Genomic DNA, 12,370 nt, shown 5'->3' with positions numbered 1-12,370 from the left:
TCCACAGCCAGCCCGCACTGGCTTCTGGAGCATCTGATTTGAAAATGCGCCAGCAGATGGCTTTTTTTTTTTTTACTGGTCCCATCAAAAGTTGTGGCCTGGATCAGCGTCAGGCCAGTGTTTAACTTCCAACTCCAGTCTGCCTTCTGTCATGAAAGTGGGGTCAGCCTCCACCCTCTGCAGAGTTCTGGTACCTCTGAAGCGTGCTCTAGCTTTTCAGGGAGGTCTGTGTCTCGGAGTCAGATTTGTCTGACCCTGAAGCCTAATCTTTTTAAATGATCTGTGTCTCTGCTATCACCACCTGCTTCCAGCTCTGTCTCCCTCTTAACTGGGTCTGTTGTACCTTTCCCACCCTAGAAGTCACCCTGAAATTCATCGGTAAGAGAGGTCTAACCAGGTGAGGGGACGGAGGCCTTTAGCCTCTGCACAGACCGCCGTCCACTGCAGGCGTCCGCCCTGCCGTTCCTCCGGCTCTGAAGGTGGTTAGCCGTCCCCCTCCGCTCTGCTCTTTCACTGATCTGAATTCATCCTGCACTCTGGCCTCCCTGATCCAGCTCCTGTCTCCTTGTCCTGTCTTGGGCACTTCCAGAGTCTGTTTCGTCAGCAGCAGTGACTGCAGTCCGGCGCCGGTCGGGTTGGATGGCATCGTGCGCCTAGTGGGCCGCTTGGTGCCTGGGAGCGTCACAGGTGCCTCTGCCCTGAAGGAATGTGTGATCGTGGAGAGAATAAGCCCCAAACATGGGGAGGAGGTGCGGGGAGTCGTGGTATCGTGTTGCCTTCTCCCCTTTCCTGTCGGCCCTCAGAGGGCTCATCCCTGGGCCAGAACCAACTCGCGGGGCACCCCTCCTCCAGAGCCCCCCTCATCCCTGCAGAAGAGACACAAGTTCGAAAAAGTCATTGGTTTGGACAATTTTGAAAATAGCAGAGGGCCTCTGAGAGAATTAGTTGAGAAGAAGAAGAATACTGGGATGAGTGCTCCCTCGACAGGCGTGGCACAGAGGGAGACGAGAGCTCGGCCACCAGACGGCTAAGCGGAGGCTCTCCTGCAGCGCTCTCGTAGCTGTAGGCGGAGGCTCTCCTGCGGCGCTCTCGTAGCTGTAGGCGGAGGATGGTGCACACCCTTTTCTAGCCACGCACTCCCCAGGAGGGGCCGTGCCTTCAGCAGGAGTAGACGGAACACAGGCTGGGAAGTGGGCATGGCAGTGACCCGGGCTCTGCCTTCCCCGCTGGTGTGACTTTGGGCGAGTCGCCCCTTCGGCCTGAGCCTGGGGTCCCCTGCCTGACACCCGGGCTTTTGCCCCCCCTACCCCTGCCTCTGTAGCTGCCAGGCTCGGCCGCCACTGGCAGGCACCTTAGGGGCTCACCGTGACATCACGGCCCGAAGCCACACGAGTGCCCTCCCGCCGTGGAGCCGGGGAGGCTGTGCTGCGGAGCTGGAGATGCCCCTGGAGACAGGCCTATGATCCTCGTGCCGGGCTTCCCACGGCCAGGACAGCAGGTTCTGTGCAGCCCTGGTGGCCTCGCTCGCCCGGCGCTCTGACTCAGCTGTGTTCCCGTTCCCTTGCAGATGGAGAAGGATGAGACCGTGAGCGACTGCTCTCCACACATAGCCAACATCGGGCGCCTGGTCGAGGTGAGCGGCCGCCTCCCCTGGGGCCTCCCGGCCAGCTTCCCGCCAGCTTCCAGCAGCGTGGCGCCCGTTTCTGGTCCCCGCCTGGTGTCTTCTATGCCTTCTGAGCCGGGCTCAGGGCCAAAGGCCCCTCCTCTGCTGCCCCCAGAGGACTCAGCGCGGGAAGCCCTCAGCCCTGCCTGGCCTCCACAGCCAGCCCTCGGCACCCCCCCTTCCCCATGCCCCCTGGAAGAAGGGGTTGCTCTGCAGAGTTGTCCCCGAGCCCACGGGAGGGCTGGGGGTGTCTCCTGCACGAACGGCAGGCCAGTCCCTGGCCGGGGGCTCCCGCGCACCCCCGTGTGGCCGCCGGGGGTACTGCAGGGTGCCAGTGGGGCAGGCGCCTCCTGACCGCGCCCCTGACTAGCCACCTCCCTTCCAGGACATGGAGAATAAAATCAGAAGTACGCTGAACGAGATCTACTTCGGGAAGACAAAGGACATCGTCAACGGCCTGAGGTAACGTACCCAGGAACACAGGCTGTGGGCCCCGGAAGATGGGGGTTGTGGGTCCGAGGTCACCTCTCAACAGCTCCACTGCCTGGGGCCAGTCTCCTCTGCAAACAAGGGCCGAAGTGCCCGCCTGACAGGGTCGGTAATGCAGGTTTTCGAGCTAAAGCCCCGCTCGCAGGACTTGTTCTCAGGGTAGATGTGCGTGCCGAGCTTCTCCGTTTGTCTCCTGGGGACCGTCCGCCTTCACGGCCGTGGTGCCCTCCTTCCTGCAGCCACCTCTCGGTCCCATGGGCCCAGTCCTGCCTGAAGATTCTCCGTGTAGCTGCTGGCCCTGGGGCCTGAGAACCCCCAGGTCTGACCCTAAGATGCAGCAGGTTGCACGGCCCCCAGTTGGCCGGGTTTCGGGCAGCGGAGCATCCCCCAGAGAGAGCTCCGGCCTGCTGCTTTCTGCAGAGGGCCCCACCCCCAGGCCCCCAAGCCTTGTTCCCATGGTCCTTCAGCGAAGGCTGAGGGAGGCACAGGGGCTCCCTGGGTCCTCCCGGTCACGGAGGGCAGTGGAGGCTGTGGGAGAGAGAGCCCCGGCCTTGGAGTCCCAGCCTGGGGTCTCAGGTAGCCTCTGCCACCCCGAGCTCTGTGACCTTAGAGCAGGGACTCCTCTTGGGGCTGTCCTGCCCATCCAGGAGCTGGGGTGGGGCCCCCGAGGCAGGGAGGATGGGGTCTGAGTCTCATCACCACCCCACAAGTCCAGGGGCTCGTGCCCTGGCCTTGGCCCCCAGCCCTGCAGGCCCCCTGTAAACAGACCCCTCTAGGTCGGGCAGTGGCAGGAAGTGGCCTGCGGTGGCCCTGGTTTGAGTCCGCCTAGAGGAGGCAGTTTAGTGTCTCTCTCAAACAGCTGTAAGAGTGGCACCTGCTCTGGACTCGCCTTTCTGATTCCCTGTCTGTGGGGAGCCTGGTCTAGCCCCTGGGCTTTACTCCCCTGCTCACCCCACGCAGCATTGCTCTCCTTCGGCTGTTGAGCCCGGGGCCTGGGGAGTCCTCTCTGCTCAGAGCTTCCTAGCCTGGGGCCCCTGCATCGTCAGACACACCAGACACGCCCGTTGGCCTGCACCATCCAGGCAATGGCTGGAAAACCAGGGGGAACTGCAGAGAGCCTGCGGGGGCTGGGCGGGCCCCCGAGAACCACAGCCGCCCTCCCCCGAGCCCCGCAGCCCTGACGTCCACAGCCCCGAGTGGCTGAGCCCCAGGGGCGGCCCCCGCTTCCTCCACGCTGGGGCCCCTCCGCGGCCCTCACTCTGCATGCTCTCTGTAGATCTGTTGACGTTATCCCCGACAACCCCAAGTTCCTGCAGTTGCAGAGGGAGCTTTCCCAAGTGCTGACGCAGCGCCAGATCCACATCCAGCCCGATAACTAAGCCACTCCAGGTACCCTGCCTGAGAGGCCTGAGCGCCGCCCCACTAAACAGGACTCACCAGCCCGCTGAGACCCTGCCAGCCCCTTAAACACCACTAACCCATGTCCGCTCGGCCAGGAGCCGCCCGTAACTGCCGGCTTCGCCCTGTGTAACACGGGCCCGGATCACGTGTGCGGTGTGTGTGCTTGGCAGGCCGGGCAGGGCCGCGTGTGGGGCAGGCCGGCGGGCCAGGGTCACGGTCACCCACGCCGCTCCCAGAGGCTGCCCGCTTCGCCGGAGGCTGGGGCGGCCTCTCCGTCTGCTCTGTGTGCAGCCGGAGCTTTGCCACCTTTTCCACCAAGGACCCCAGAAGCTCAAAAAGATCCCTTTTCGGGGGGCAGTTGCCTGGGGTCAGCTGATCTGAGGTGTCCTGCCCTGAGTCTAAGAATGGAACACGGAGCTGGGTCTCTTAAGAGCCCTCTGTCGGTTGCCTGGGCGTCTCTGACTCTGCGACCCCGTGGATTGTAGCCTGTCAGGCTCTTCTGTCCATGGAGTTCTCCAGGCAAGAATACCGGAGTGGGTAAGGATTCCCTCCTCCGGGGGATCTTCCCGACCCAGGGATAGAACCCAACTGTCCCACGTTGCAGGCAGATTTTTAATGTCTGAGCCACCAGGGAAGCCCAGAGCGGGGCTGTAATGTCTGAGCCAGGCCTGGTGCCCCCAGACCAGGTGCCCCTGGAGCCGCCGGGACCAGCATCGCCCTCCGCCCCCGATAAGCTGCAGCCATCCTCCTAAATGCCTTACGCTTGACAGAGGGGAAAGTCTTGCTTGTGGTCACCACCCGAGAACATGAGTTGAGCATGTGATGGACACAGATGTGCAAAAGCCGGCAGCACCCCCAGAGAGGAGGAGGGAAACCGAGCTGAGCAGGGCCGCAGAGCCGGGGAGTAGGGGCTTCCTCCCAGGCCCGGGAGCTGGACACGGGCTCCCAACCCAGAAGAGGCTCGGGGGGCTTGCACGGGGGCGGCCCTGCTGTGGCTGCAGCCGTCTGGTCTGGGTGCGCCGGCGTCGGGCCTGGGTCGTCTCCCTGCCTTTAAAAGCGCTGCATACAGTGCAGTTCTCCCCAGCCCCTCCACTTCTAGGGTGGGTCTAGAATCTTCTGGACCCCTCCCCTTGGCCAGGCCCTGTGGGGATATGGGACCCCCGCGCCCCCATCCCCTGTTGCCCAGCCTGGCGACTTCCGTCTGGGACACACACAGAGCCTCCTGCAGACACTGGTTCCTGGTGGCTTGGCCGTGACCTTCCTGAGCGCCTTTCCCTGAACAAGCGCTCTCCCCTCCCGCCTCCAGCTGCTCTGGCCTAACCTTCTGTCTCTTACCGGTCCTCCCTCTGGACATTTCTCCTTGTCGGGAGGTGGGGGTGCTGGGTGCAGCCCAGGCCTGGTGTGCCTCTCCCAGAGGAGCCAGCACACACTCCAGCCAGGGAGCTGTGGGAGCTGTCGCAGAGCACAGCAAGCACTCAGAAACGTGTGTTTCGCAGCATCAGCCAAAATGTCAGCATTTCTCATGGGAGGTTTTTTAGCTGTACACAGACTCTCTGAGAGTCTTGTCTCTGCCACCTCTTTACCTTCTTGGGGGCGCTTCCCATGGTGTTCCCAGGACTCAGTAGCCAGCATTCCATATGGGTGCTCCTGGTCGTACCTCATCGTACTTCCGCCCCGTTTGGCACTGGCTGAGGGGTTATTGTCTGGTCTCTGCTTCCTCTGCGGCTTCACGGCCAGTGTGTGTCAAGCTTGAGGTTCCTGTGGCTCCACGGCGGTCCTGCCAGGCAGCCTGCCGCCCTTGCTCTCCACTGCCTTGAGGCTGCTATAAAAGCTGTGCGTAGTTTAACAAGCCCCTGGTTAGCCTGTACATTGGGAAGCCTTGACCAGGGTCACTAAAGTCATTGCCAGCGGCATTTCTCAGAGCCTCAGTTTCCTCATCTGTAAATTGGGACTAATGCTAGGACTCCTGTGATGCTTGTGAGAGTGAAGTGTGCTTGGGAATCACTTATAAACGACAGATGACACAACATCCACAAAGCTTAGCTGTTGCTCACCTTGTCTAACTCCTGTGTCTGTGCACTCACGTGAACGTTTCCACACAAATCCAGGAGTTGACCCGGAAGCCGCTTGTGGTTCAGGCCCATGTTGTGACGTGTGCCCGGAGTCCAGGTCACAGCCAGCCTGGGGCAGGGCTGGGCCGTGGCCTCCCCTGCAGGGCCCGGTGAGGTGCTGAGGGGCCAGCCTCCGGCTCTGGGCCCCCCCGCACCCCCCGACCTTCCCGCACGGCTTGCAGCTCCACTCCTAGAGGCGATGTGGGTGGAGGGGCGCCCAGCCCCCCGACCCCGGACGCACCGCATGGCAGCTCTCACCCCCTTTTCCTTTCCTCTTCTGCCTGCTCATGATGATTCTTCCCCCCCACTCCACCCCACAGGTCTGTGCAGACTTTTGCAGACAAATCAAAACAAGAAGCTCTTAAGAACGACCTGGTGGAGGCTTTGAAGAGAAAGCAGCAGTGTTAAAAGCCTCTGCTCCCCACTGACCGGAGACGCCGTGCGCTGTTAGGCTCCTTTCTTAGACACTCGTTTCCTGCTCCCTGCCTCGTCCCTTCCCTCCCCGACAGGCCACACAACAACTCGCATCACCACCGCAGCGCCATCTCTCCCGAGAATAAACCTGGTAAACACCCCTGGTCTCGGAGGCCTCCTTCCCCCACCACGTTTCGCTGTCACGACTCGGTATTCCCATAGAGACCGCGTTTTCTGTCCGCGCCCCCCCCACCCCCGCCTCCCCACCGCCCATTTATAGGCGTACAAATACACTGTCTGTCTGCCTCCCTCCCTTCCCACCTTTTTGTTACATTGGTGTAAAAAATGTAAAACAAAAAAATTTTATGAAATAACTGTGGTGTGTGAAAGATAGAAGAAAAACTGGAAATCTGATTCCACGTGTGTTTGGGAGTTGCTTGGGGCTGGGGGCCGGCGGGGGACGGGGGACAGCTCTGGGAGAAAGGAGAGGTGGCCCCCGGCTCGGCCCGCGGTGGGGGCGGGGCCTGCAGGCCTCTCGCCAGGTGCTTTTCTGTCAATTTTTATGGAATGCAAAAGGAGTTTTTGTTTTATTTTGTTTTTTTGTAAAGCTTAAAAAAAATCTACATCTTATACTTGAGCTTCCATACTTAAAAAAAAAAGAAAGAAAAAAAAACAAAAATAAATAAATAAAAAGAAACTGGGACGCAGTTAGCCTTGTGTTCTTGCTCGCCTGCCCCGCTTTCCCAGGACATGTGACTCTCTGGCTGCCCCGCTGGACGGTTGGCCCCAAGCAAGGACAGGGGAACACGGCAGGTGTCGGGCGGAGGGAGTGTGGAGCCCACACAGCAGATGAGCAGGGGAGGGGGTGTCCCTGCAGGGCCCCAGCTGCTTCTCTGGGCCTGCCTCTGCACAGACCCCGCCCTGCCTGTCCTGAAGAGCCAGGGCCGTCGCGTGGTCAGGACCCTATCCCCTTTCCCTTTGGCAGACCTGGGCACAGGCATGACCCGTCCGGACCCAGTCCTGGCTTCTCTCCACTGAGTCTGATGAGAAAGTTCCCAGATGGGGGCGCATCTCTGAGTGCAAAGCACAGCTGAGATGGAGGCAGGGAACGAGAGACCCTTGGACACAGCGCCTTTCAAGGACCTTCAGGTGGAGAAGATGAGGGAGGTGGACAAGTGAAGGCGGGTGGGGCCAGGGACAGCCCTCCAAGTGTGCTGCCAAGCTGACATCCTCTCGGCTCCTCGGGGCAGAACGCCTGGCTCAGACAAGCAAGTTCACTGTTAGTAGGTGTTCAGCCCCGGGGTCAGGAGTAACACTTGAAGGCCAGAAGCTGTAACTCTTATGACGTATGAGAGGCCTGATCTTACTAGTCTAGAATCTGCCGTCACTGGAAGCGCCATCGCTGCTGTTTTCAGGCTCTGAGTCAGACTGGTGTGATGAGGAACCATGGGCTCAGAGACCAGATGTCCCCGGCGAGGGGCAGCCGGAAGCAAGTGGCAGGAGAGCAGGTGAGCCCCTGGCTGAGGGCCACCCCCGGCCAGTCCTGACCCTGCTCGCACGGGGGCGGGCGTTGTGGTGGCCGGCAGGCCCCCAGCGTTCTGCAGAGGGACGCTAGGCTGGGGGAGCCGTACACGGGCTGTGGGGGGTCGGGGGCTCCCTGGTCCCCCTGCTGTGGCAGACTCCTGGGGCTCGGGGGCAGCATCGCATGCCCCCCTCCAGGGGCACCCTAGGTGCTTGCTTGGGACTTGACGGATGATGGGAGGTCGCTGAGGCGAGGGAGGGGCAGCAGGAGTCCGGTCTGGGCCCGGGGCTTCCAATCTCGCCCGCCTTCTGATCTCAGCCCCACCGGAGTCGCCCTGGTGCGCCTGGCACCAGTGATGGTCTTCTCTAGAAGCACGAGGGCTCCAGCCGATGACCGGGGGATTCCTTCTGCACGGCCCTTCCACTCCCCTCTTGCTGCAACCTTAACAGGCCAGCCTCTCGGATGGAACCCTTCCTGAGCCCCAGATTCCAAGACTCTGTCCTCAAACCTTCATTCATTCAGATCCTGGAGTAAGCAGCTGCTGTGCTGTAGGGCAGGCCTGAGGGGACCATTCCACCGGGAGGGTAGCCCAGGCCTGTGGACCTGCTCTGGGCTCCTCTGCACTGCCGCCCCCTCCCCGCGGCCCCGAGGGGCTGGGGCAGCCTTTGCTCTAAGCCCTCAGCACAGGCAGAGGGTAGCCGGCCCCCTCGCTCAACCTACTCCCCTGGCTGGTGCCTCCGAGAGGGGACCTTTTTCTTCTGACCAGTGATTGTTGCTTGTTATTTTAAGTATCTATAGCAAAATATTACAAGACAGTATGTCTCATTCCAAACAGTATTATTAAATATGATAAAAAATTATAGAAGTTCAATATTATAAATTAAAATGTGTCACCATTTTTTCTCAGTGTAACTAAAACCTGTAAAACCTTCAGCAGGAAATCCAGATTATACTTAATCACACCATGTCAAGTCGATACTTAAGACAAAACTCCTACTTCACAACAGGTGTTTTGCGTGAGAGGTTTCTTACTGATTCTGCAAATCACTTTTCAGCTGTTCACAAAACAGGTGGTCTATTGATATTCTTTTAAAATTCATTGTTGAAAATTTTTCTTGTTCTTATAAAAAGTTTGGACATAATTCCTGTCACTTCAACTCTAATTAGCTTTTTAAAAAGATAGGAATTTCAGAATACAAATAGTATTTTATATAAACTCATAATTTAAAGTTTTCTGAAAGATATTTAAATGTGGGACAGTATTTTAAACAATTTTGTTTGAATTTCCTACTCTTATTTTCTTAAAATAAGTAATTTAAAATATGACTTCAAATAATAAAATATTCCTTCGTGAACACACTCGTATGACCGTTCTCTGCCTTCCTTGTGACTAAATGATACCATGTATGTGTGTGCGTGTACATGTCTGTGCGTACGTGTGTATGTGTGTGTACGTCTAAGTCTGATGAATGAAACCCTTTACTTCCTCCACTCACCTGACCACCCATTCCTCAGGCACATTGGACACAGGTTATTTTGTAGTAACTGTGTGAGACGCAATGCTGCAAGATTCATTTTCATAACCCAGAACTCGCCATTCGAGGTTTAAAACTAGCTGACATGATATTTACGCAGACAGCTCTACCGAGATACAGTTCACATTCTGCTCACCCAGTTAGTGTTCAGGTGCAGGGACTTCCCTGGCGATCCAGTGTTTAGGACTCCACACATCCTCTGCAAGGGGACGCGATTTTGATCCCTGGTCAGTGTGCAGGGACTCCCCCAGCGATCCAGTGTTTAGGGCTCCACACATCCTCTGCAAGGGGATGCGATCTTGATCCCTGGTCAGTGTGCAGGGACTCCCCCAGCGATCCAGTGTTTAGGGCTCCACACATCTGCAAGGGGACGCGATTTTGATCCCTGGTCAGTGGAGAAGGCAATGGCACCCCACTCCAGTACTCTTGCCTGGAAAATCCCATGGACGGAGGAGCCTGGAAGGCCGCAGGCAGTCCGTGGGGTCGCTAAGGGTTGGACACAACTGAGCCACTTCACTTTCACTTTTTCATGCATTGGAGAAGGAAATGGCAACCCACTCCAGTATTCTTGCCTGGAGAATCCCAGGGACGGGGGAGCCTGGTGGGCTGCTGTCTCAGGTCACACAGAGTCGGACACGACTGAAGTGACTTAGCCGCAGGGAAGTAAGATCCCACATGCTGCTTGGCATAGCCATAAAAAATGAGTAGAAATCCGTATGTTTAATGGAATCACTCTACTGTACACCTTAAACTAACACATTTTTAAATCAATTATACTTAGATAAGGAGCTTCCCTGGTGGCTCAGTAAAGAATTTGCCTGCAGTGCATGAGACCTGGGTTTGATCCCTGGATCGGGAAGACCCCCTGGAGAAAGGAATGGCAACCCACTCTCCTTGCCTGGAGAGTTCCACGGACAGAGGAGCCTGGTGGGCTATAGTCGATGAGGTCACAAAGAGTCAGACACAACAGAGAGACTAACACTTTGATACTTAAATAAAATTTAAATATTTAAATATATATAGAATAAACAAACTGTACAAATCCAACAGTTGTGTGATGGCTACATGCCTCTCCGTTTGAGGGCTTCTTGAGGGATCGTGTTTCAGGCATTCACTTCACTCACTCGTTCGTTCACCCCTGTCCTGGGGACATGACGGTCATGAGGGATACTGGTATACAGTCTGGTGGAGGTAGGGAAATGCCAACAAGTCTCTTGAGCACTCGCGTGCGCTGGGTGCAGAGCCTCTGGTGGGTGGCTGTGTCAAGGGTGGCACGGGGCTGGGGGACAGATTCATAGTTATCCTCTGGATTGAGTTAATCACAGCACAAGGCATTCCCCACTCCCTTGCTGTTCAGTCGCTCAGTTGTGTCCAACTCTTCGCGACCCCAAGGACTGCAGCATGTCAGGCTTCCCTGTCCATCACCATCTCCTAGAGTTTGCTCAAACTCATGTCCATCGAGTCAGTGATGCCACCCAACCATCTCATCCTCTGTCGTCCCCTTCTCCTCCTGCCCTCAATCTTTCCCAGCACCAGGGTCTTTTCCAATGAGTTGGCTCTTTGAATCAGGTGGCCAAAGTAATGGAACTTCAGCTTTAGCATCCGTCCTTCCAATAAGTATTTCTTTTAGGATTGACTGGTTTGATCTCCTTGCAGTCCAAGGGACTCTCAAGAGTCTTCTCCAACACCAAGAGTTCAAAAGCATCAATTCTTCAGCACTCAACCTTTATCGTCCAACTCTCACATCCATACATGACTATTGGAAAAACCATAGCTTTGACTGGATTGACACTGTTGGCAAAGTAATGTCTCTGCTTTTTAATATGCTGTCTAGGTTGCTCATAGCTTTTCTTCCAAGGAGCAAGAGCCTTTTAATTTCATGACCGCAGTCACCATCTGGAGTGATTTGGAGCCCAAATGAAGTCTTTCGCTGTTTCCATTGTTTCCCCAACTATTTGCCGTGGGCCGGATTTCATGATCTTAGCTTTTAGATTGTTGAGTTTTAAGCCAGCTTTTTCCTCTTTCACCCTCAAGCGGCTCTTTAGTTTCTCTTCGCTTTCTGCCATCAGGGCTCTTTAGCTCCTCCCCACTCCCTGCCATGGGACTCACGCTAACTGATGAGGTTGATGCTGGGACATGCAGCCCCTTCTGTTCCAGGGAGCCCTGTGGCCCCACCATTCCTCTCTGATGAGAGCCAAGGGCAGCAGGAGGAGGGGTGAAGAGAGGGGACTGTAGATTCCTGCTTTTTCTTAGCTTCGGGGACTGAAGGCCATGCAGCCAGGGGAGAAAGGCAGTCCACCCTGGACCTTTCACCTCAGGGACCTCACTGGCCAGTGAGCACAGCCCAGTCTGGGCAGTAGAACTGAACGACGGTCAGACTGGTCCGCCCACTGTGGGAGGAACCCAGGGCGTCCCCTGGGTGGACACGTGTGGGTGGACACGCTGATGAGCCTTCACCTGGCAAGTCCACTACCACAACGGCCTCCGACAGACGGGGCATGCCCATGTCTCCACCATCGGACTCGCTGAGGAGGAGAGAGCCGGAGCTCTCGTTAGACTGGGTGGTGCCTGCAAGCAAGAGCCATCACCCCACCAGACGGGGTGTTCCCCAGAAGGAAGGGATTATGTCACGCCCCCAGGGCAGGGGCCGGGCTAGCTTGTCTCTCTTCCTCGCCCAGCTCGAGCCCAGGCCCGCACCTGGCTTCACGCTGAGCCCCCAGGTCCTCTGGCTGGGGGGCCGCCAGCCCGGCACAGCGCTGGGTGGAGCCAGACCCTGGCTGCAAAGGGCACTGAAGCAGCTGGCACGTGGACGTGGGAGGTGCTGCTCGGGACAGTGGGGAGGGGGCCTGAGCCCAGCAAGGTGGTGCCGCCCCCACAGGCAAGGGTGGGGCTGGACCCCCAGCCAGGGGCGGGGCCAGGGGCGGGGCCTCTGACGGCCGCGGCGGGGGGCTGGGGGGCCGGCGTCTGCAGTGAGTGGCCTCACGCAGAAGCAACTGCTTCTGGCCCCAGGCCCCGGGCACGCTGCTTAGCACTTCCGAGCCTGTTTTCCCATCTGGAAAATGGCCACGATGACCGCACCTCCCTCCGAGGGGGTTGTGGGCAGCAAGAGGGCACGGCCTGGCCCCCCACACAGCGTGTGCTCAGCAAACATTAGCTGCAGACCCATCCAGGATGGAGCTGAGGTGACGGGGCCCCTCGCCCCAGCGCCCAGCTGAACCCCAGACCCCAGTTCCCT

The 12,370-nt window shown here is 57.9% G+C and overlaps 1 protein-coding gene across 4 annotated transcripts in view; it reads left to right on the top strand.

Moving 5' to 3' along the window:
• Nucleotides 1-6,688, top strand: part of CAPZB (capping actin protein of muscle Z-line subunit beta) — a 136,042-nt gene extending 129,354 nt beyond the window's left edge. For 2 of the 4 annotated variants that reach the window (XM_040229434.1, XM_040229432.1), the window contains exons 7-10: nucleotides 1,568-1,633; nucleotides 2,049-2,125; nucleotides 3,429-3,541; nucleotides 5,985-6,688. In XM_040229434.1, the coding sequence (XP_040085368.1) occupies nucleotides 1,568-1,633; nucleotides 2,049-2,125; nucleotides 3,429-3,531 (246 nt within the window). In that variant the 3' untranslated portion in view covers nucleotides 3,532-3,541; nucleotides 5,985-6,688. The remainder of the gene's footprint in view (nucleotides 1-1,567; nucleotides 1,634-2,048; nucleotides 2,126-3,428; nucleotides 3,542-5,984) is intronic. The other 2 variants (XM_040229435.1, XM_040229433.1) reach the window with 1 other exon arrangement.
• Nucleotides 6,689-12,370: the final 5,682 nt, after the last annotated feature.

Source organism: Oryx dammah, unplaced genomic scaffold, assembly GCF_014754425.2.
Source record: "Oryx dammah isolate SB20612 unplaced genomic scaffold, SCBI_Odam_1.1 HiC_scaffold_27, whole genome shotgun sequence".
Taxonomy (NCBI): domain Eukaryota; kingdom Metazoa; phylum Chordata; class Mammalia; order Artiodactyla; family Bovidae; genus Oryx; species Oryx dammah.
The sequence above is the reverse complement of the archived record's forward strand: the minus strand, read 5'-3'. Positions and strand labels throughout refer to the sequence as shown.